General features: G+C 42.5%; 1 protein-coding gene across 1 annotated transcript; it reads right to left on the reverse strand.

Annotated features, from left to right (window-relative positions):
* Nucleotides 1-10,726: 10,726 nt before the first annotated feature.
* Nucleotides 10,727-13,987, reverse strand: LOC123426711. Its single transcript, XM_045110581.1, has 6 exons — nucleotides 13,313-13,987; nucleotides 13,116-13,229; nucleotides 12,609-12,689; nucleotides 11,554-11,726; nucleotides 11,379-11,475; nucleotides 10,727-11,120 (listed from the first exon to the last, which is right to left on the reverse strand). The coding sequence occupies exons 1-6, from the start codon at nucleotides 13,616-13,618 to the stop codon at nucleotides 11,001-11,003; spliced, it is 891 nt and encodes a 296-aa protein (XP_044966516.1). The 5' UTR covers nucleotides 13,619-13,987; the 3' UTR covers nucleotides 10,727-11,000.
* Between the last annotated feature and the right edge of the window lie 466 nt (nucleotides 13,988-14,453).

A 14,453-nucleotide genomic window follows, 5' to 3' on the forward strand; every position in this document is an offset into this window, starting at 1 on the left:
GCCTGAATTCTCCCTCTTAAAATAAACCTTGCAAGATAAGAGAAAAAAGGCATAAATATTGTACCACAAGTAATGTAACAGCCCAAAAAGCAATAAATATCAACATGAAAGCATGATGCAAAATGGACGTATCAGGACGCGCGGATGATCACGCTAGAGCGAGACGCAACGCGGAGGCACGCGGGAGGCCGGGACGAACACGTCGTCGCGCAAAAGCGCGCGCGGGCGCGATGACATAGGCGGGTGGGGCGCGTCACTATGCATCCAATGCAGGTATGCACACGGGAGCGCGTGAGCTAGAGCGAGGCCGAAGGCGGCCAGATGGCGCGGGGACCGCATGTAGTAGAGCCGGACGCGGGTCTACACGCGCGAAGGGGAGCACGGTTCGACGAGGAGCGTGCTTGAACTGGCCAGCATGGAGCGGAAGCGCGAGGCGCAGCCCGCCGCGAAGGCACGGGGAGGCCCGGGTGCGGACCCATCGGGGCGGACGAGACAGCGGGCCGGCCGCGGGGGATGACGGAGTCGGCGTGACGCGCAAGGGCACAGGCGAGGACGACAGGCGGCGAGCCGACCGTGGGTCGAACGGTACCGGTGGGTGTGGGAGGCGGCCACACATGGCAAGGTGGAGCGTGGTGGCGCGACGCTGGAGACACCCGTGCGGTGGGTAGAGAGCAGTGGTGGTGGCACCGATCGTCGGACAAGGCGGCCTACGACTCGCCTAACGGAGCCGGCAGGGCAACCAGGTGGAGTCGGACGAGGCCAAGGCCGCACAGGCGAGGAGCTGGAGCTGGCGCGATAGGCCGAGCATGCGCGGGTGGCACGACGAGGCGGAGCGGGGGACGCGTGGAAGGACGAGCCGCACGGGAAGCCCGACAAAGGGAGAAGTGCAGGGAGGCCTACACGGGAAGTCCGGCCACGGGCGAATTGCAGGGAGGCCTGCACGACGACGGAGTTTGAGGCGACCACGACATCAGCTGGTCGGAGCAGAGGCAAGGCACGCGGGAGACGACAAACGCGGGGTGCGAACCGGCGGGCACGCTGCAAGGTGGTGAAGAGACCTTGGGTGCTGGACGAAGCAGTCGCGTTAGCGTGATGGCTGGGCCTTGCGGATTACCGACATGCAGAAAACGCGACCGAGGCCACAAGGGTCGGTAGACGAATGTCGTGAACGGTGGTCGCAGCAGCCGTGGGGATGCGGTCACGCCTGCGCGACGACGACGGCCAGGAGAAGCGCCAGCGCGTGGAGGGCACAATGAATCACACGAAGTTGAGGGACGCAGGTGCACGGTTGCTACGAGAGACAATGCGGTCGGGATGCACAAACGAAGGAACTGATGCGGGCCGGCGACGCGAGACAGCGGTCGAGAGGCGCGGCCGGAGACGCCGTGGAACGCGTGATGGCGAGCGAGTGTTAATGGCAAAGCAACAGCAACGGAGGCGCGTCCATGGGGATCTGGCCCCGACTGGGAGCTCTGGTGGCTGAAGGAGAAGAAGGTAGGAAGGTGGAGGTGCTCGTGGGGGCGCGGACGAGGATGATGACGCCGGACGCAACCGTATGCGTGTGTGGACGGAGGCTGAGCACGCCCACGCGTAGACGGAGCGGGACAGCGCAACGGCTCGGGCAGGGCACGCACGGGCGTGGTGCCGTAGGAGGACGATGTCGAGGCCGGCGGCGGGGGCGCGACCAGCGCCGGCACGACCGCCATGGGGCGTGTTGATGTCTGCCCCCCCCCAACCCTGCTGGAGAGATGGCGGCGACGTCGGGGTGGTGATGACGGAAAAAGGGTCCCGCTCAGACCGCGATTCCGGCAGCAGCAGCCCCACGGTGGGCGCTAATAGTCGTCCTTTTCTCACAACAGATGTGAGGGGGTGGCTAATCGAGGTGAAGCAAGGCTGACGTGGAGGATCCGGGATGAGATAGGGTAGTAGCACACGGTGGTTTATCCAGGTTTGAGGCTCTCGCAGTGAGATAATACCCCTAATCCTGTATGTCTCGTGATATATGCAGTGCATTCGGGACTACAAAGTTGCTCCTAGAGATGTATGGGAGAAGGGAGCCATGGGCTCCTCTCCTCATGCGTGTGTGTGTGTGTGCATGAGAGGGAAATGAAAGAGAGTGAGGAGGCTCCCCCTAGGCTGGCTCCCTGGGTCACCTTATAAAGGGGTGCCCAGGGGACAAAGGATGGCCCACATGGCCTAACTTTACTGTTTGAGTGATGGATGACAAGTGCACTGTACATCACTATTTGCCAATAGTTTTGGACTGCTGGGCCGGAGGGATGTGACGCATGATGCAGACTGCAGCGTCCTCGCGTCACGTCCGACAGGATGTTGTAGTTGACTTTGCAGGGTTGCAGTCGGCCAGGCTCCATCCGGACAGGCCCTAGCCGGTCGGGTGATGCCGGCAACCCGCACTCAAACAGGAGCAGCGAGCAGCCGGCAAGGCTCCAGCCGGACCGAGGAGCCAGCGGGGTAGCCGGACCGGGGGTCGTAGAGCCGGCCAACCCTGGAGCCGGCCAACTAGGAGCCAGCCGGAGCGGGGAGCCAGCTGGAGCAGCAGGACCAACGGGCATTAGCCACCACGATGTTTTAAAATGTTGAGTCGTCTCCTTGGAACTACCCCTCGGTTATCCCCCACGACACATGGTATGTGGGGCCATATTTTTTACATTCAACTAGTGTTGATGTGATAATTATTTCATCAATGGCTTCTAACGGAATAATCCATTAACAAACATACCCGTTATAATAGTGCGCATCTAAATGCAATCTACCGGTGGACAGGCAAGGAGCCTCGCCACCTAGATACTCCAAACGGCCACTACTCTAAGGGGTATGTATGTAGTTAGCATCACTTGTGTTTTATAGGTTGTATGTAGCATCTATAAAATTGAAGAGTATATACACGTAACATATAGTTTATAAGAATATTTAGGTTTTATATATATTACTTTTTTGATAGTATGTATCATATTTTGATTAGATTTTTTTAAAGTATAAATATGTACGTATTTCACAAATATAATAAAATACATGTGTCAACTTATAATTTTTTCATGTAAATGACTTTAAAGTATCTTATATATAGTATATAAACATGCTTGTAATAATAAAATAGTATATATAATATTACATGATAGTATATGAGACATGTGGGGTATCTACCGAGGTGGTAGGATGTATTTTTTATACATACTAGCACATATGACCGTCTGTTGCAATGCAGAAAAAAATGCGCATTCATATTTATTGAGAAATATATGTCCAAGCATAACCATATGTAGCCATCCTTAAGAAATTCAGGGTCCTTTGTAGCTAGTTCAGCTAGCAATCTAGCCATCCTTAAGAAATTCAGGGTCCTTTGTAGCTAGTTCAGCTAGCAATCTGTCCATCAAACTCACGTACTAGAGTTATTTAAAGGATGCGTTTCAAAACAAAGAGTTACTTAAAGAATTTAGAGTCTTTTGCGAGCTAGCTCACGTACCAATCCATCCATCCTTTGTCCAGTTTAATCCATTCATCCTTCATCGAGTTTACTACATGTAGTTTCGTACATGTATATAAATTGGTGTGACTGTATGTAAAGGAGCAATGTTTGACTATCTAAGATATTTTTGTCATATTTCTCAGGTATTGGGTCGGCTAAGTTCTGGGCTGGGCCGACAAAATTCAGGGCCCTATGCGAAACGAAAAAATAAGGCCTTATCTCACAAAAATATGAACTAGCGAGCAATTATAATATATATATGTCTCGCAGAAAAAATTATAATTGTATATAATATAATATCTTACATAAAAAATTGGACATATAAAAAAATCATACCTATGCAACTCCTGATTGCTATTTATTTGAACATCCTCATTCTTGCAGTATTCTTTAAAATAAAATCTTCAATGATATCCTCGTAATCAATCTTCTCCAAGACTTCACTCTCAAGTGCTATTGTGGCCAAATCATTGAGTCTTTGTTGTGTCATAGTAGTACGCATATAGGATTTCAATAGTTTCAATTTAGAAAACTTGTTTCTGCCGATGCAACTGTCACAAGAATGGTCAACAAACTCTATATGCAATACTTGCATTGGGAGAACAATCATGCCGCTTTAAAAAAAATAGAATTTCAACAGGTTCGATATTTTCTTTTGGCATGAATTTTTGAAGAAACTTCAACTCAACAAATAGTTCATTGGCATCAATATCAGATTGTTTATCCTTCATAAGGGAAGCCTCAAGATTAACACAAGAAGATTTCAAACTATCCTTATCCAATGAACGCAATGTTTCAGAGGTAAATAAGAAACCCAATATTTTTTGATAACCTTCATATTGCTCAAATCTCCTTGTGAGTGAGGAAATTGCTTGATCAACAACACGTATGAAATAGTTGACTCTAAATGATTCCTCTGCAGACTGTGTGGCAATATTTGTGTCGTCTAGGTTCTCATCAAACTGTTTCTTTCTTTTAATTACTCTTCTTTTACGAAATGTTGCATCAATATTCATCTCAAGTGCAATTTCTTTGGCTATCTCCAATGCTTCTAAGAAACCAGTTTCTCTGTACCCCTCAAAGAAAGAAATAAGCCCTTCACTTTCTCAATTGCAACATCAATAAGCATATCCTTTGTTTGTAAGTTCTTGCTTACTAAATTAATAGCAGACAATACCTCATACCAAATGACAATTGCCAGGATAAATTCATACTCTTCAAGTTCATTGTTTGCCAAATCTAGAGCCTCACTGCTTGCCTTTGGATCACTATCAGTTTGAGATACCTGAAATTAAAAAAAAGTTCATAAATGTTATGGCTGGATCTAGTCAAAGCTTGGATGAATTACATCATTATCAATATGAACATATTGGTTACCTGAAGTAGAGCGTCCCGAATGTCTGAACATTGAAATCTAATTGGTTTAACAATTTTAACACGACTCTCCCAACGCGTAGCTGACACAGACTTGAGAGTCAATCCTGATATGTTTTCTTTCAAAATGTGTCATTTCTTAGTAGAATTTGCAAAAATTGTATAGATGCGTTGGATGATCCCAAAAAATTCTTTTGCTCTACCACAAGTCTTGGCCATATCACAAAGTGTTAAATTAAGGCTATGACAACCACAAGCAGAATAAGAAAGCTCTAAGATTTACATCCAAAAGTTTTCTTTGTACCCCTTGATGCGTTCCTTTCATATTTGATCCATTATCATAACCTTGTCCTCGCACATCATTTATATCAAGATCAAGAAGTTTTAGCTCATTCTATAGCACCTCAAAAAGTCCTTGGCCAGTTGTATCATTTACATCAAGAAATCCTAGAAAGGACTCTTCTATGCAAACTTGACTTGGTGATGAATCCACATATCTTATAATTAAAGACATTTTCTCTCGGTGACTTGCATCAGGGGTACAATCAAGTATGACAGAGAAATACTTTGGGCTCTTTATTTTCTCGACAATTTCAGACCTGATACAAGAAGCAAGCAAGTGTAGCAATTCATTCTGAATCTTATGATCAAGATAATGAGCATGAGTTTCTTCATTTGTAATACGACGAACATGCTCCTGAATAATGGGGTCAAATTCAGCCAACATCTCTACCAAACCCAAGAAATTACCATTGCTATCTTCATACAACTTGCCATTAGTACCACGAAATGCTAGATTATGCTTGGCAAGAAATTTTACAATGCAAACAATTCTGAATAATACCTTTCTCCAATGGTCCTTCTCTTTCTCAAGTTGTCGTTGAGCTGCTTTATCAATAGTTTGATGTTTTTCCAATCTACTTCGCAACTCATACCAATTAGTCATACTCAAAACATGATCCCCACTTGTCTCGTGGTCTTTTAGTCTATTGGTCATATGTGACCAATCATTACAGCCCTCATTTGCCAATTGACCTTTCTGATGACTTTTTCTAAATAACTTACAAGCAAAGCAAAAGACTCTATCAAATGGCCAGTCTCTATCGCAACACTCTCCATTTGATAGAAATTTAGTATAGAATATTGCGGTAAACCTTTTACGATATCTATCTTTAGGACCTTTCTTAATTGAATTATCTCTTTTTGGACCCTTTTGTGCTAAGATATCAATCCGTTTAAAATCAAGAGAATCCTAGTTTCTTGGATCAAATATATCAGACTTAGAAGAATCATCAACATCCTCACGAGGTGAACTATTCAAGTTAACATCAATATGATCTTCCTCTACCTCCATATTATTTGTCTCTCTCTCTGACCATGTGTAGCATCATTGTAAGGAACAATTGCAAGGATAGAAGCATCAACAGACTGATTACCGGATGACACTTGCGGTGCTTCTTCTCTAACAAATTTGTCCATGCCTCCTTTATAAGATTTATTAATTAAATTTTGTTCTTTCGCTTTTTTCTTGCGCTTATAGGCACCAGACTGATGTTTCCCCATGATGACTCAAAACTATATTATTGAAACACAAGATTAAAAAGATGAAGACAATGAAATTAAAGTTATACAGTAGCATATATTAATTGGAGATCATGCATCAATGTTTGGCACTTAGACGAACTATCTAACTCACCTAATTTTGGGTCCTGCACGGATGAACTGGGATCGATCCGACGAGACGACGAGTCTCAGCGGTGGCCTGAATCGGATCACGGGATCGACCTGATGAACAAATGAAGTTATCAGTGATTGTACGAACGACGGAGACGACGAGCCGACAAGATATTCTTTTCTTACCGAAATATAGATGGAGAGCGCTACTCGTACATGCGCAGTTGCGCACGCACGGCGTCAATGGCAGAGACGAGCTGCTCTCGCTGGCGATCCGAGGTGGACGACGGCACGACGCGTATCGTCTACAGAGGTGGACAAGCTACTCTCGTTGGTGATCTGATGGGATCATGCGATCAGGAGCCCAGCGGCTAGGCGATCACGTTTACCAGGAAGGCACCAGGCCTGGCAATCACGCCAAGGTCGCTTGAGCCTCGAGGCAACGGGCCACTGGCCCAGGCGCCCAGTGGCCAGCTCGCTCGAGGCGCCCACGACGCAGAGACGAGCCACGACGCCCACGAGGCCAAACGCCCAGTCACCCACTACCGCACGACTCTTTTTTAATACAACTATATGCTATATATATATATATATATATATATATATATATATATATATATATATATATATATATATATATATATATATATATGTGAAAAATACATCCTACCACCCAGGGGTAGTTACCCCACATGTTCAATATACTATCATGCGGGAGTATATATAATAATTTATCAGTTTAATTATGTTTATATACTGTATACAAGATTTTTCAAAGTGAGTTACATGAAAAAATTAAAAGTTGACCCACAGTTTTTATTATATTTGTGAAATACATATATATTTGTATGTAAAAAAGAGCATATACAAAATATGATACATACTACAAAAAAACAGTATATATACTACCTAAACATGATTATATACTACATACTACGCATACATACTCTCCAATTTGATACATACTCCATACAACATACAAAACGCAAGTGGTGGTAACTACCACCGATGGTAGATAAAATTTGTCATATATATATATATATATATATATATATATATATATATATATATATATATATATATATATATATATGGAAAATAGATTCTACCACTTAGTGGTAGTTACCACCACCCTTACTACCGTCGGATCTCATCCATGTATGGAAGTTGATTAAAGGGTCACGGTTTTGAAACCACCTAGATTTTCTCTACCCAATCAAATATACGGCTGCACCTTTCCGATTTATATGGTCAGGCTTATCCTATATAACTACCTCAAGTCAAAGCGAACAGCGATATGTTGGCTCCGTACCTTTGTTGTAGCAGGAGATAAAACTACATACTAGATACTACCTTGCTTATTATACTCCATAATACTATTTTTATTACAAATACCCTTTTCTTGTAATCTACATACCCCATTCATCTATTATTTGTACTATATGCATGCATCTGACAGTGCTTGAGCAATTCGAAGGATGTATACCCACATACTACTATTACTTTACATATGCTCACTTTTTAATTCCATTAGCATACTCGATCTTTGTCTTGACTATTGACATACTACATATTTTACTTTGTTAAGTACACTATACATTTTTTCCATATACTTCATACTACTTTTTTTTCTTGCGGGCATACTCCACACTACTCTTGGTGTATATACTTCATACTACTATTGGTGTATATACCTTTTTTTCTGCGACATAAAATATACTATACTTCAGTTTGGAGAAATATATAATCACTTTACAACTTTATTTTTTGGGATATACTATTGGGTTGAATATACTCCTCTCTAGAGTGTCTCTTTTCAAACAAAGTAATACTCTTTTTTTCTTGAGAAATGATACTCTATATTAATTAAACGTGTATATTTTCGTACAATACATGGTAATCTCATAGAAGTATGTATTATTGTTTTATTTAGGAACGTGTGAACATACTACTCCTCAATCCAATGGAATGCATGCATTGGATTGTTATCTCCTCGTTAGCTCAACCAAAGCATGCAGCGAGTATCAAGTGGGTTGTTGAAACTTGCGTCTTATCTGCTGGATTATTTAATGGAAACAATCGCTAATGGATCTTTCTTAATTCAACAGCCCAATAGCGGAAGTAACGAAGGGGAGGCTAAAGAATTATATATATTAAGGCCCCCCAAAATCATGGACCCTATGCAGGCTGCATATGTGGCACCACTGTGGGCCCGTGGGTTGTGAAAGACCCAAGCTCCGAAGCGATCTGGTTTGTAAGGCGCAACTGAAAGTCCAAATAAGGATGAGTTGAACGTTCGAACTAACGACCACAAAAACCAGACCAAGGGGTGCCTGCCACTTAAACAAACATGTCCTGCTAACCAATGACCAACGCACATACGGAGTATTTAAGAACATACTGTAGTGTCAGAAATAAAATATCATTTGATTTTTTGAAAGTAATTTAACTTTTCAAAAAATAATATAATAATGAACTGCCGAATACTCTTGAAAACAAGAATAATTTTTGAAATCCCGAACAGTTTTAAAAATTCGAACATTTTCTTTGAAATTTTTATTTATATTTTGGAAAACACGAACAAAATTAGAAACAGGGACATTTTTAAAATATACAAACATCTTTTATTGCATGAACCATGAATAAAAACATAAACATTTTTTGAATTTGTGAACAATTTTAAAAACACGAAAATATTTTGAAGATGTTTTTTTTAGAAAATGCGTATTTTAAAAAACGAACATTAATTTGAATTTGTGAATATTTTATTAAAACAAGAATATTTTTTGAATTGTTAGCATTTTTTAAATGCTATTTTGTTTGAAAATCTCAGACATTTTTGGAAAACACAAACATTTTTGAAACAATTGGAACATTTTTTTAATAAATTCAGTGTCCTTTACCAGCTAGCTCATACACCAATCCATCCATCCTTCATCCAACTTATTACTACATGTAATTTCACACACGTATATAAATTGGTACGACTGTTTGCAAAGGAGCAGTGTGGGCTATTTCAAATATTTTTGCCTTGAATCTGTGAACATTTCACAAAATATACTTTTCGAATGTGAAACCTTTTTAAAATGCATTTTTTTAAAACTCCAACAATTTTGGAAACACAAACATTTTTAGAATCTGATTTTTTCTGAAATGAGAATAAAAATTAAAGTTCTGATTTTATTTCGAAATGGGATCAAAATTTTGGAATACTAAACATTTTTTGAAAAATTAACAAAAAATAAATATCTGAATGCTTTTTGAAAAATTTGAATGTACGAAAAAATGAAAAATGAAAAAAACTTGAAAGAGAAAATAAAAAGAAATTATAAAAAAGGAGAAAAAAGAACCTTTTTTAGACAATCTTGCGAAGTTTTTATTCAGTTGTCACAATGTTTACAGAGACGAACAAGAAATTCGCAAGATGGCCTAACCAAACATGGCGGTCTGTCCCTAGGTTTAAAGCATTCTTCGCTAAATTATGAGCCTCAAAATTCAAACTCCTAAACTCATCAAGAAAATTACAGGTAGAAAAGAACAACTACACTCTACTATTTCATGGATGATAGTGCCATAGGTAGCCATGTTGCGTTGCTTAATGTCGTCCACCACCACTTCGCAACTTGGATTTCTTGCAAGTTGAGGTCCTTGGCGAGCGCAAGGGCCTTCCGAACTGCCAAAGCCTCAAAGTGTAGGAGGATCATGGATTCCTCCAAACATCTTTTAGAAGAGGAAAAAAGAACTGAAAAAAGAAAATAGAAACAGAAGATAGAAAAAAGGAAAATGAGCCTGCCCAGTCTTGGGCGCACTGTGGAAAACTCGGACTATTTGCAGCCGTGCGGCAAATAGGATTATTTTCATCTGCGCGGGCAATACATGAGCTGATTTTTCTGGGCCACAGCACGTGCAGCCCACGTATGAAAGTCTGAATAGATCGGGCTTTTTTCTAACAGATTGACACGTAAAAAATTAGTACCACCTCGGATAGTAAATATTTTCAACGGTGAACAGATGAGAAAATCGGAAAAACACACCTTTGCTTTATTAATAGGTAAAGATAAAGATATAGATAGATATAGATGTAGAGATATACGTAGATATAGATATAGGGTTTTTTTTTTTTTTTTTTGCAAAACGGGCTCCATGGAGCCCGGCCTTTGCAAGGCCGCACTCCACCATTAAACAAGCAAATCAACAAAGCTCTCTATATGCTGTATATTCAAAAGTGGAATTGATACAGTAAGCGCTCATAGCCCACAAACTTACAAGAACCGTGTTAATTCCATACCTTCCAAGACACCTTCACCATTCATATTTGACACTGTTCTTTTTCATAGTAGACATAACATCAGTCCGGACTATGTTCCATGCTCTAAATACTTCTCTAACAACATTAACTATGTTTGTGTATTTGTGCAAACTCTTACTGGCATTGCCATTTTTTCAAACTCGCCCTGCTACTCAATCACCTTCTGAGGGGAGCGTCATTGTCGTCCCCGAGGATTGACAGAGAGAATGGTGCGATGGCGATATTGAATGTTGAGGATCCAACCTTGTCAATGTGCTTCATCTCAAAATCTCCTTCCTGCAATTCAGAACATTTATTCAGGTCAAACTTAACTTTTCAGATATACCGCAAGGCGTAAACATTCAAATGCAACAAATAGCTTAAAACAACTGAGTCAAGGATAAGGTGCCAAGTCTTGGGGCTGAGTTCCAGAAATCAAAGAATCATAAGAATCTCTTGTATGGGTAAAAGTTGACAAGTACCCGTCTTCTTCGAAAACATGGAGGCATAGGTTGTGAAGAAATTATGCAAGAAAAGAAACTTGTATCATCTCACCATTCTCCCATTTGGCGTGTTTAGTGGGCATGCAGATGAGTACTCAAAACCAGTCTTTGGGAATATTACAGGTTGCTCTCCCACTACACCAACACCCCTGACAAGAATTGAACAAGTCTTATTAGTGTTTTGCTTAAGATAATTACAATATGGTGATTATATCACAAAGACTAACCAAACATTCTCTGTCCTTCCATTCGCATCGGTGACAATCCAGTGTCGTCTGAGAAGCTGTACAGCACGTTGAGAATTATTTGTAATTCTGATTCTGTAGGCAAAAAAGAATTTCCCCTTTAAGGGTTGGCTCCGGCTTTCAATATAGACACTCCTGACTTGTACCCTTATCCCCTGTAACATCCAAATTTCTCAACCATATTAGGAGATCAAGTTGAAATTGGTCAACAGTGTGACAAAATTTATCTATATCACTAAGGTGTAATACTACGAGAAAATTAGTCGTTCGGATCAATTCCTAGGTTGATTCAGTTTTTCCTTAACAGCGGTACTATGAAAAAACATATCCTTACAGCCACCTCAAGTTATACTCCCTCCGTTCCTAAATATAAGTCTTTTTAGAGATTACACTATGGACTACATACGGAGCAAAATGAGTGAATCTCTAAAAGGACTTATATTTAGGAACGGAGGGGGTACATGTTAAATAGCGCCGCGACCACATATTTACATGTAAATAGTTCCCTCCAATAAAATTTAATTAGATCAAAGAATTAACAGAGTTGGGAAGTGGTGCATTGCACATCAACCACGGCACATGTAAATTCAACATGCATGCTAGAACATGTAGAAAAGGTTGGGCAGTAGACCCAATACCAGTAAAGGTAGAGATCTTGTTGAAAAGAGAAGAGTGTCATAACATGTGGATTGACCAACCCGTGCACAAAGCGCGCAGTTTTGACCAAGTCAGGTACAAAAAAATTCCTAGAACCTGACCCTGTTGGCCTCTTATGTTTCTTTCCCTTTTCATAGTAAGGACTTTCTGTACCTCAATTTTCCTAGTCAATTCTTGCTCACATAACTAGCTGGTGTATTTTCAGCGCTCGAATGATGTCATAGAAAACTATAGTGAACCTTAATGCTGAAGTTGAAACAGACAAATGATTACCTAGAAAACTCAGTACTTTATCCGTTAAAAGGTAGATGTCAGAATTTAGTTTTAGGAAAGATAACAAAGTTGCAGAATTAGTAGAATTATTCAACTAGAAGAAATACCAGAGTTGTAGCATCACTAGAACATTTGAGGAGGGAGTGCGGAGCCAAAATCATCAGTTCATCTCTGTACTTGGCAGCATCCTGAAAAGTATGAGTGCAGAAAAAAAATATGAACATCATAGAATGCTAAGAGATGAACAAATCATGTTTGCTTGAGACCAGCAAGACAGAGAAATAGCACCAAGTATTGATCACATTCACAGTTCAAACAATGATAATAGAAAAGGCACAATTTCAATAGAGATAAGAGTATGGTCGCATGCTTGTTAAAATGACTGCCTTAAGACTTCCTCTCGTTGCAATAGACTCTTCAAACATGAGGGAGAAAAACAGTAAGGTGTCCTGTTAAATTGTTGAATCAATGGTCAGTACAGCAGCATATCCTACTGCTATGCTGAGCCGCTGCGTCGTTTTGGTTTGATCAGCTACTAGAAATGGAAATGAAGCAACTAGAAACTAGATGTAGCAAAATTGGCAGGAACAATGGCAATGGAAGAGTGCACCTACCGCAAACCTCTCCTCCTCGACCGCCTTCTTCAGCGAGCGGCGGAGGCGGAGGACGGGCTCCTCTTCCTCGAACAACCTCAACGAGTCCCTCAGCCTCGCCGCCTCCTTGTAATCCTGCAACAAATTGCAACTTACAGTCACCGAGCAGCCCAGATTTGCATTGGTTGGTAGCAATTTTCGCATTCTGCGGACCCTACCTCGAGTTGGGCGGCTACGGCGAGCTGCTGCTTGAGCATAGCGTACTTCTGGCTCCTCAACAAGAAGGCCGCCGCCGTCTTGTCACCCTCCGCCCTCCCCGCGGCCTCCTCCGCCTCCTCGTCACTACCCGGCGAGTTGGAGCTCGAGTTGGCATCGGATGACGGTGGCGACGAGGACGCGGCCGCCACGACCGCCCTCCGTGCGGCAGACGAGCTCCTCTGCGGCCATCTCGTTGTTTTTGGACGCCGCCGCATCCAGACAGCCGTCGGCGCCGCCGGCGGCGAGCTCAGGCCCACCCACTGCATCCTCTCCCACCGCCCAGGAAACCAAATCGAATTCGAGTTCGGCGGCGACGCGATTGGATAGGCGACAGATCGCCGCGGTTTCTTGGAGGCAGGCGGGCGAGCGGCTGCCTCAGGCTTTTCCCTCCGCGCTGCTGGCTAAAATTAGCCGCTGTTCTCGGCCCCCATTTCTGTGGCTCCGCCCGGCGCCAACGCCGAGAACCCCAGCCCTGATTCTTGCGGATAATTCGTGCGGATTAGCGACTAGCGCATCATCATTGGATGGAACAGCAACGTGTTGGAATCAGGAAAGGAAAGATCCCATCTTGCGGGCACACCCACACGCACGCAGCACGCAGCACGCACAGGGATCCGTCGTCGTCCGTCACTCGCGTCGCCGTCCGTCGGTCACTAAAATATTTACTTCGCCGGCGCTAAAATAAAAGGAAAAATAGGTCACCCACCGTTATCGGAGAGGTTGGCTGTGGATAATTCATGGATTAGTAACACATTTTTTATCCAAAAAAGTAACACATTTCTTGTGAAAAAATTTCGAACCAGAATATTGAAAGCTTTATTCAACGGAAGGCCCGAGAGAGTCTTCCATAAGGCTGGTTACGAGGCTAGGATTCGAGTCAAACAAGCAATCCGTCACACCTAGAGTGTTACCTTGCTTCGCACATGTTAACTGATCTGTTACAATGTTGAATAACAAAAGAAGTAAAAGAAACTACGTGCTCCCTTATCTTCTCTAAGATAAGCGTCACCATCGATCTCGAATTGTGACGCAAATTCGAGGGTTGGACTAATTCCACACAATCTGTTTCCATGATAAGAGGCCTCTCAACCTCGCAAAGAG

This window comes from Hordeum vulgare, chromosome 1H (genome assembly GCF_904849725.1).
Source record: "Hordeum vulgare subsp. vulgare chromosome 1H, MorexV3_pseudomolecules_assembly, whole genome shotgun sequence".
Taxonomy (NCBI): domain Eukaryota; kingdom Viridiplantae; phylum Streptophyta; class Magnoliopsida; order Poales; family Poaceae; genus Hordeum; species Hordeum vulgare.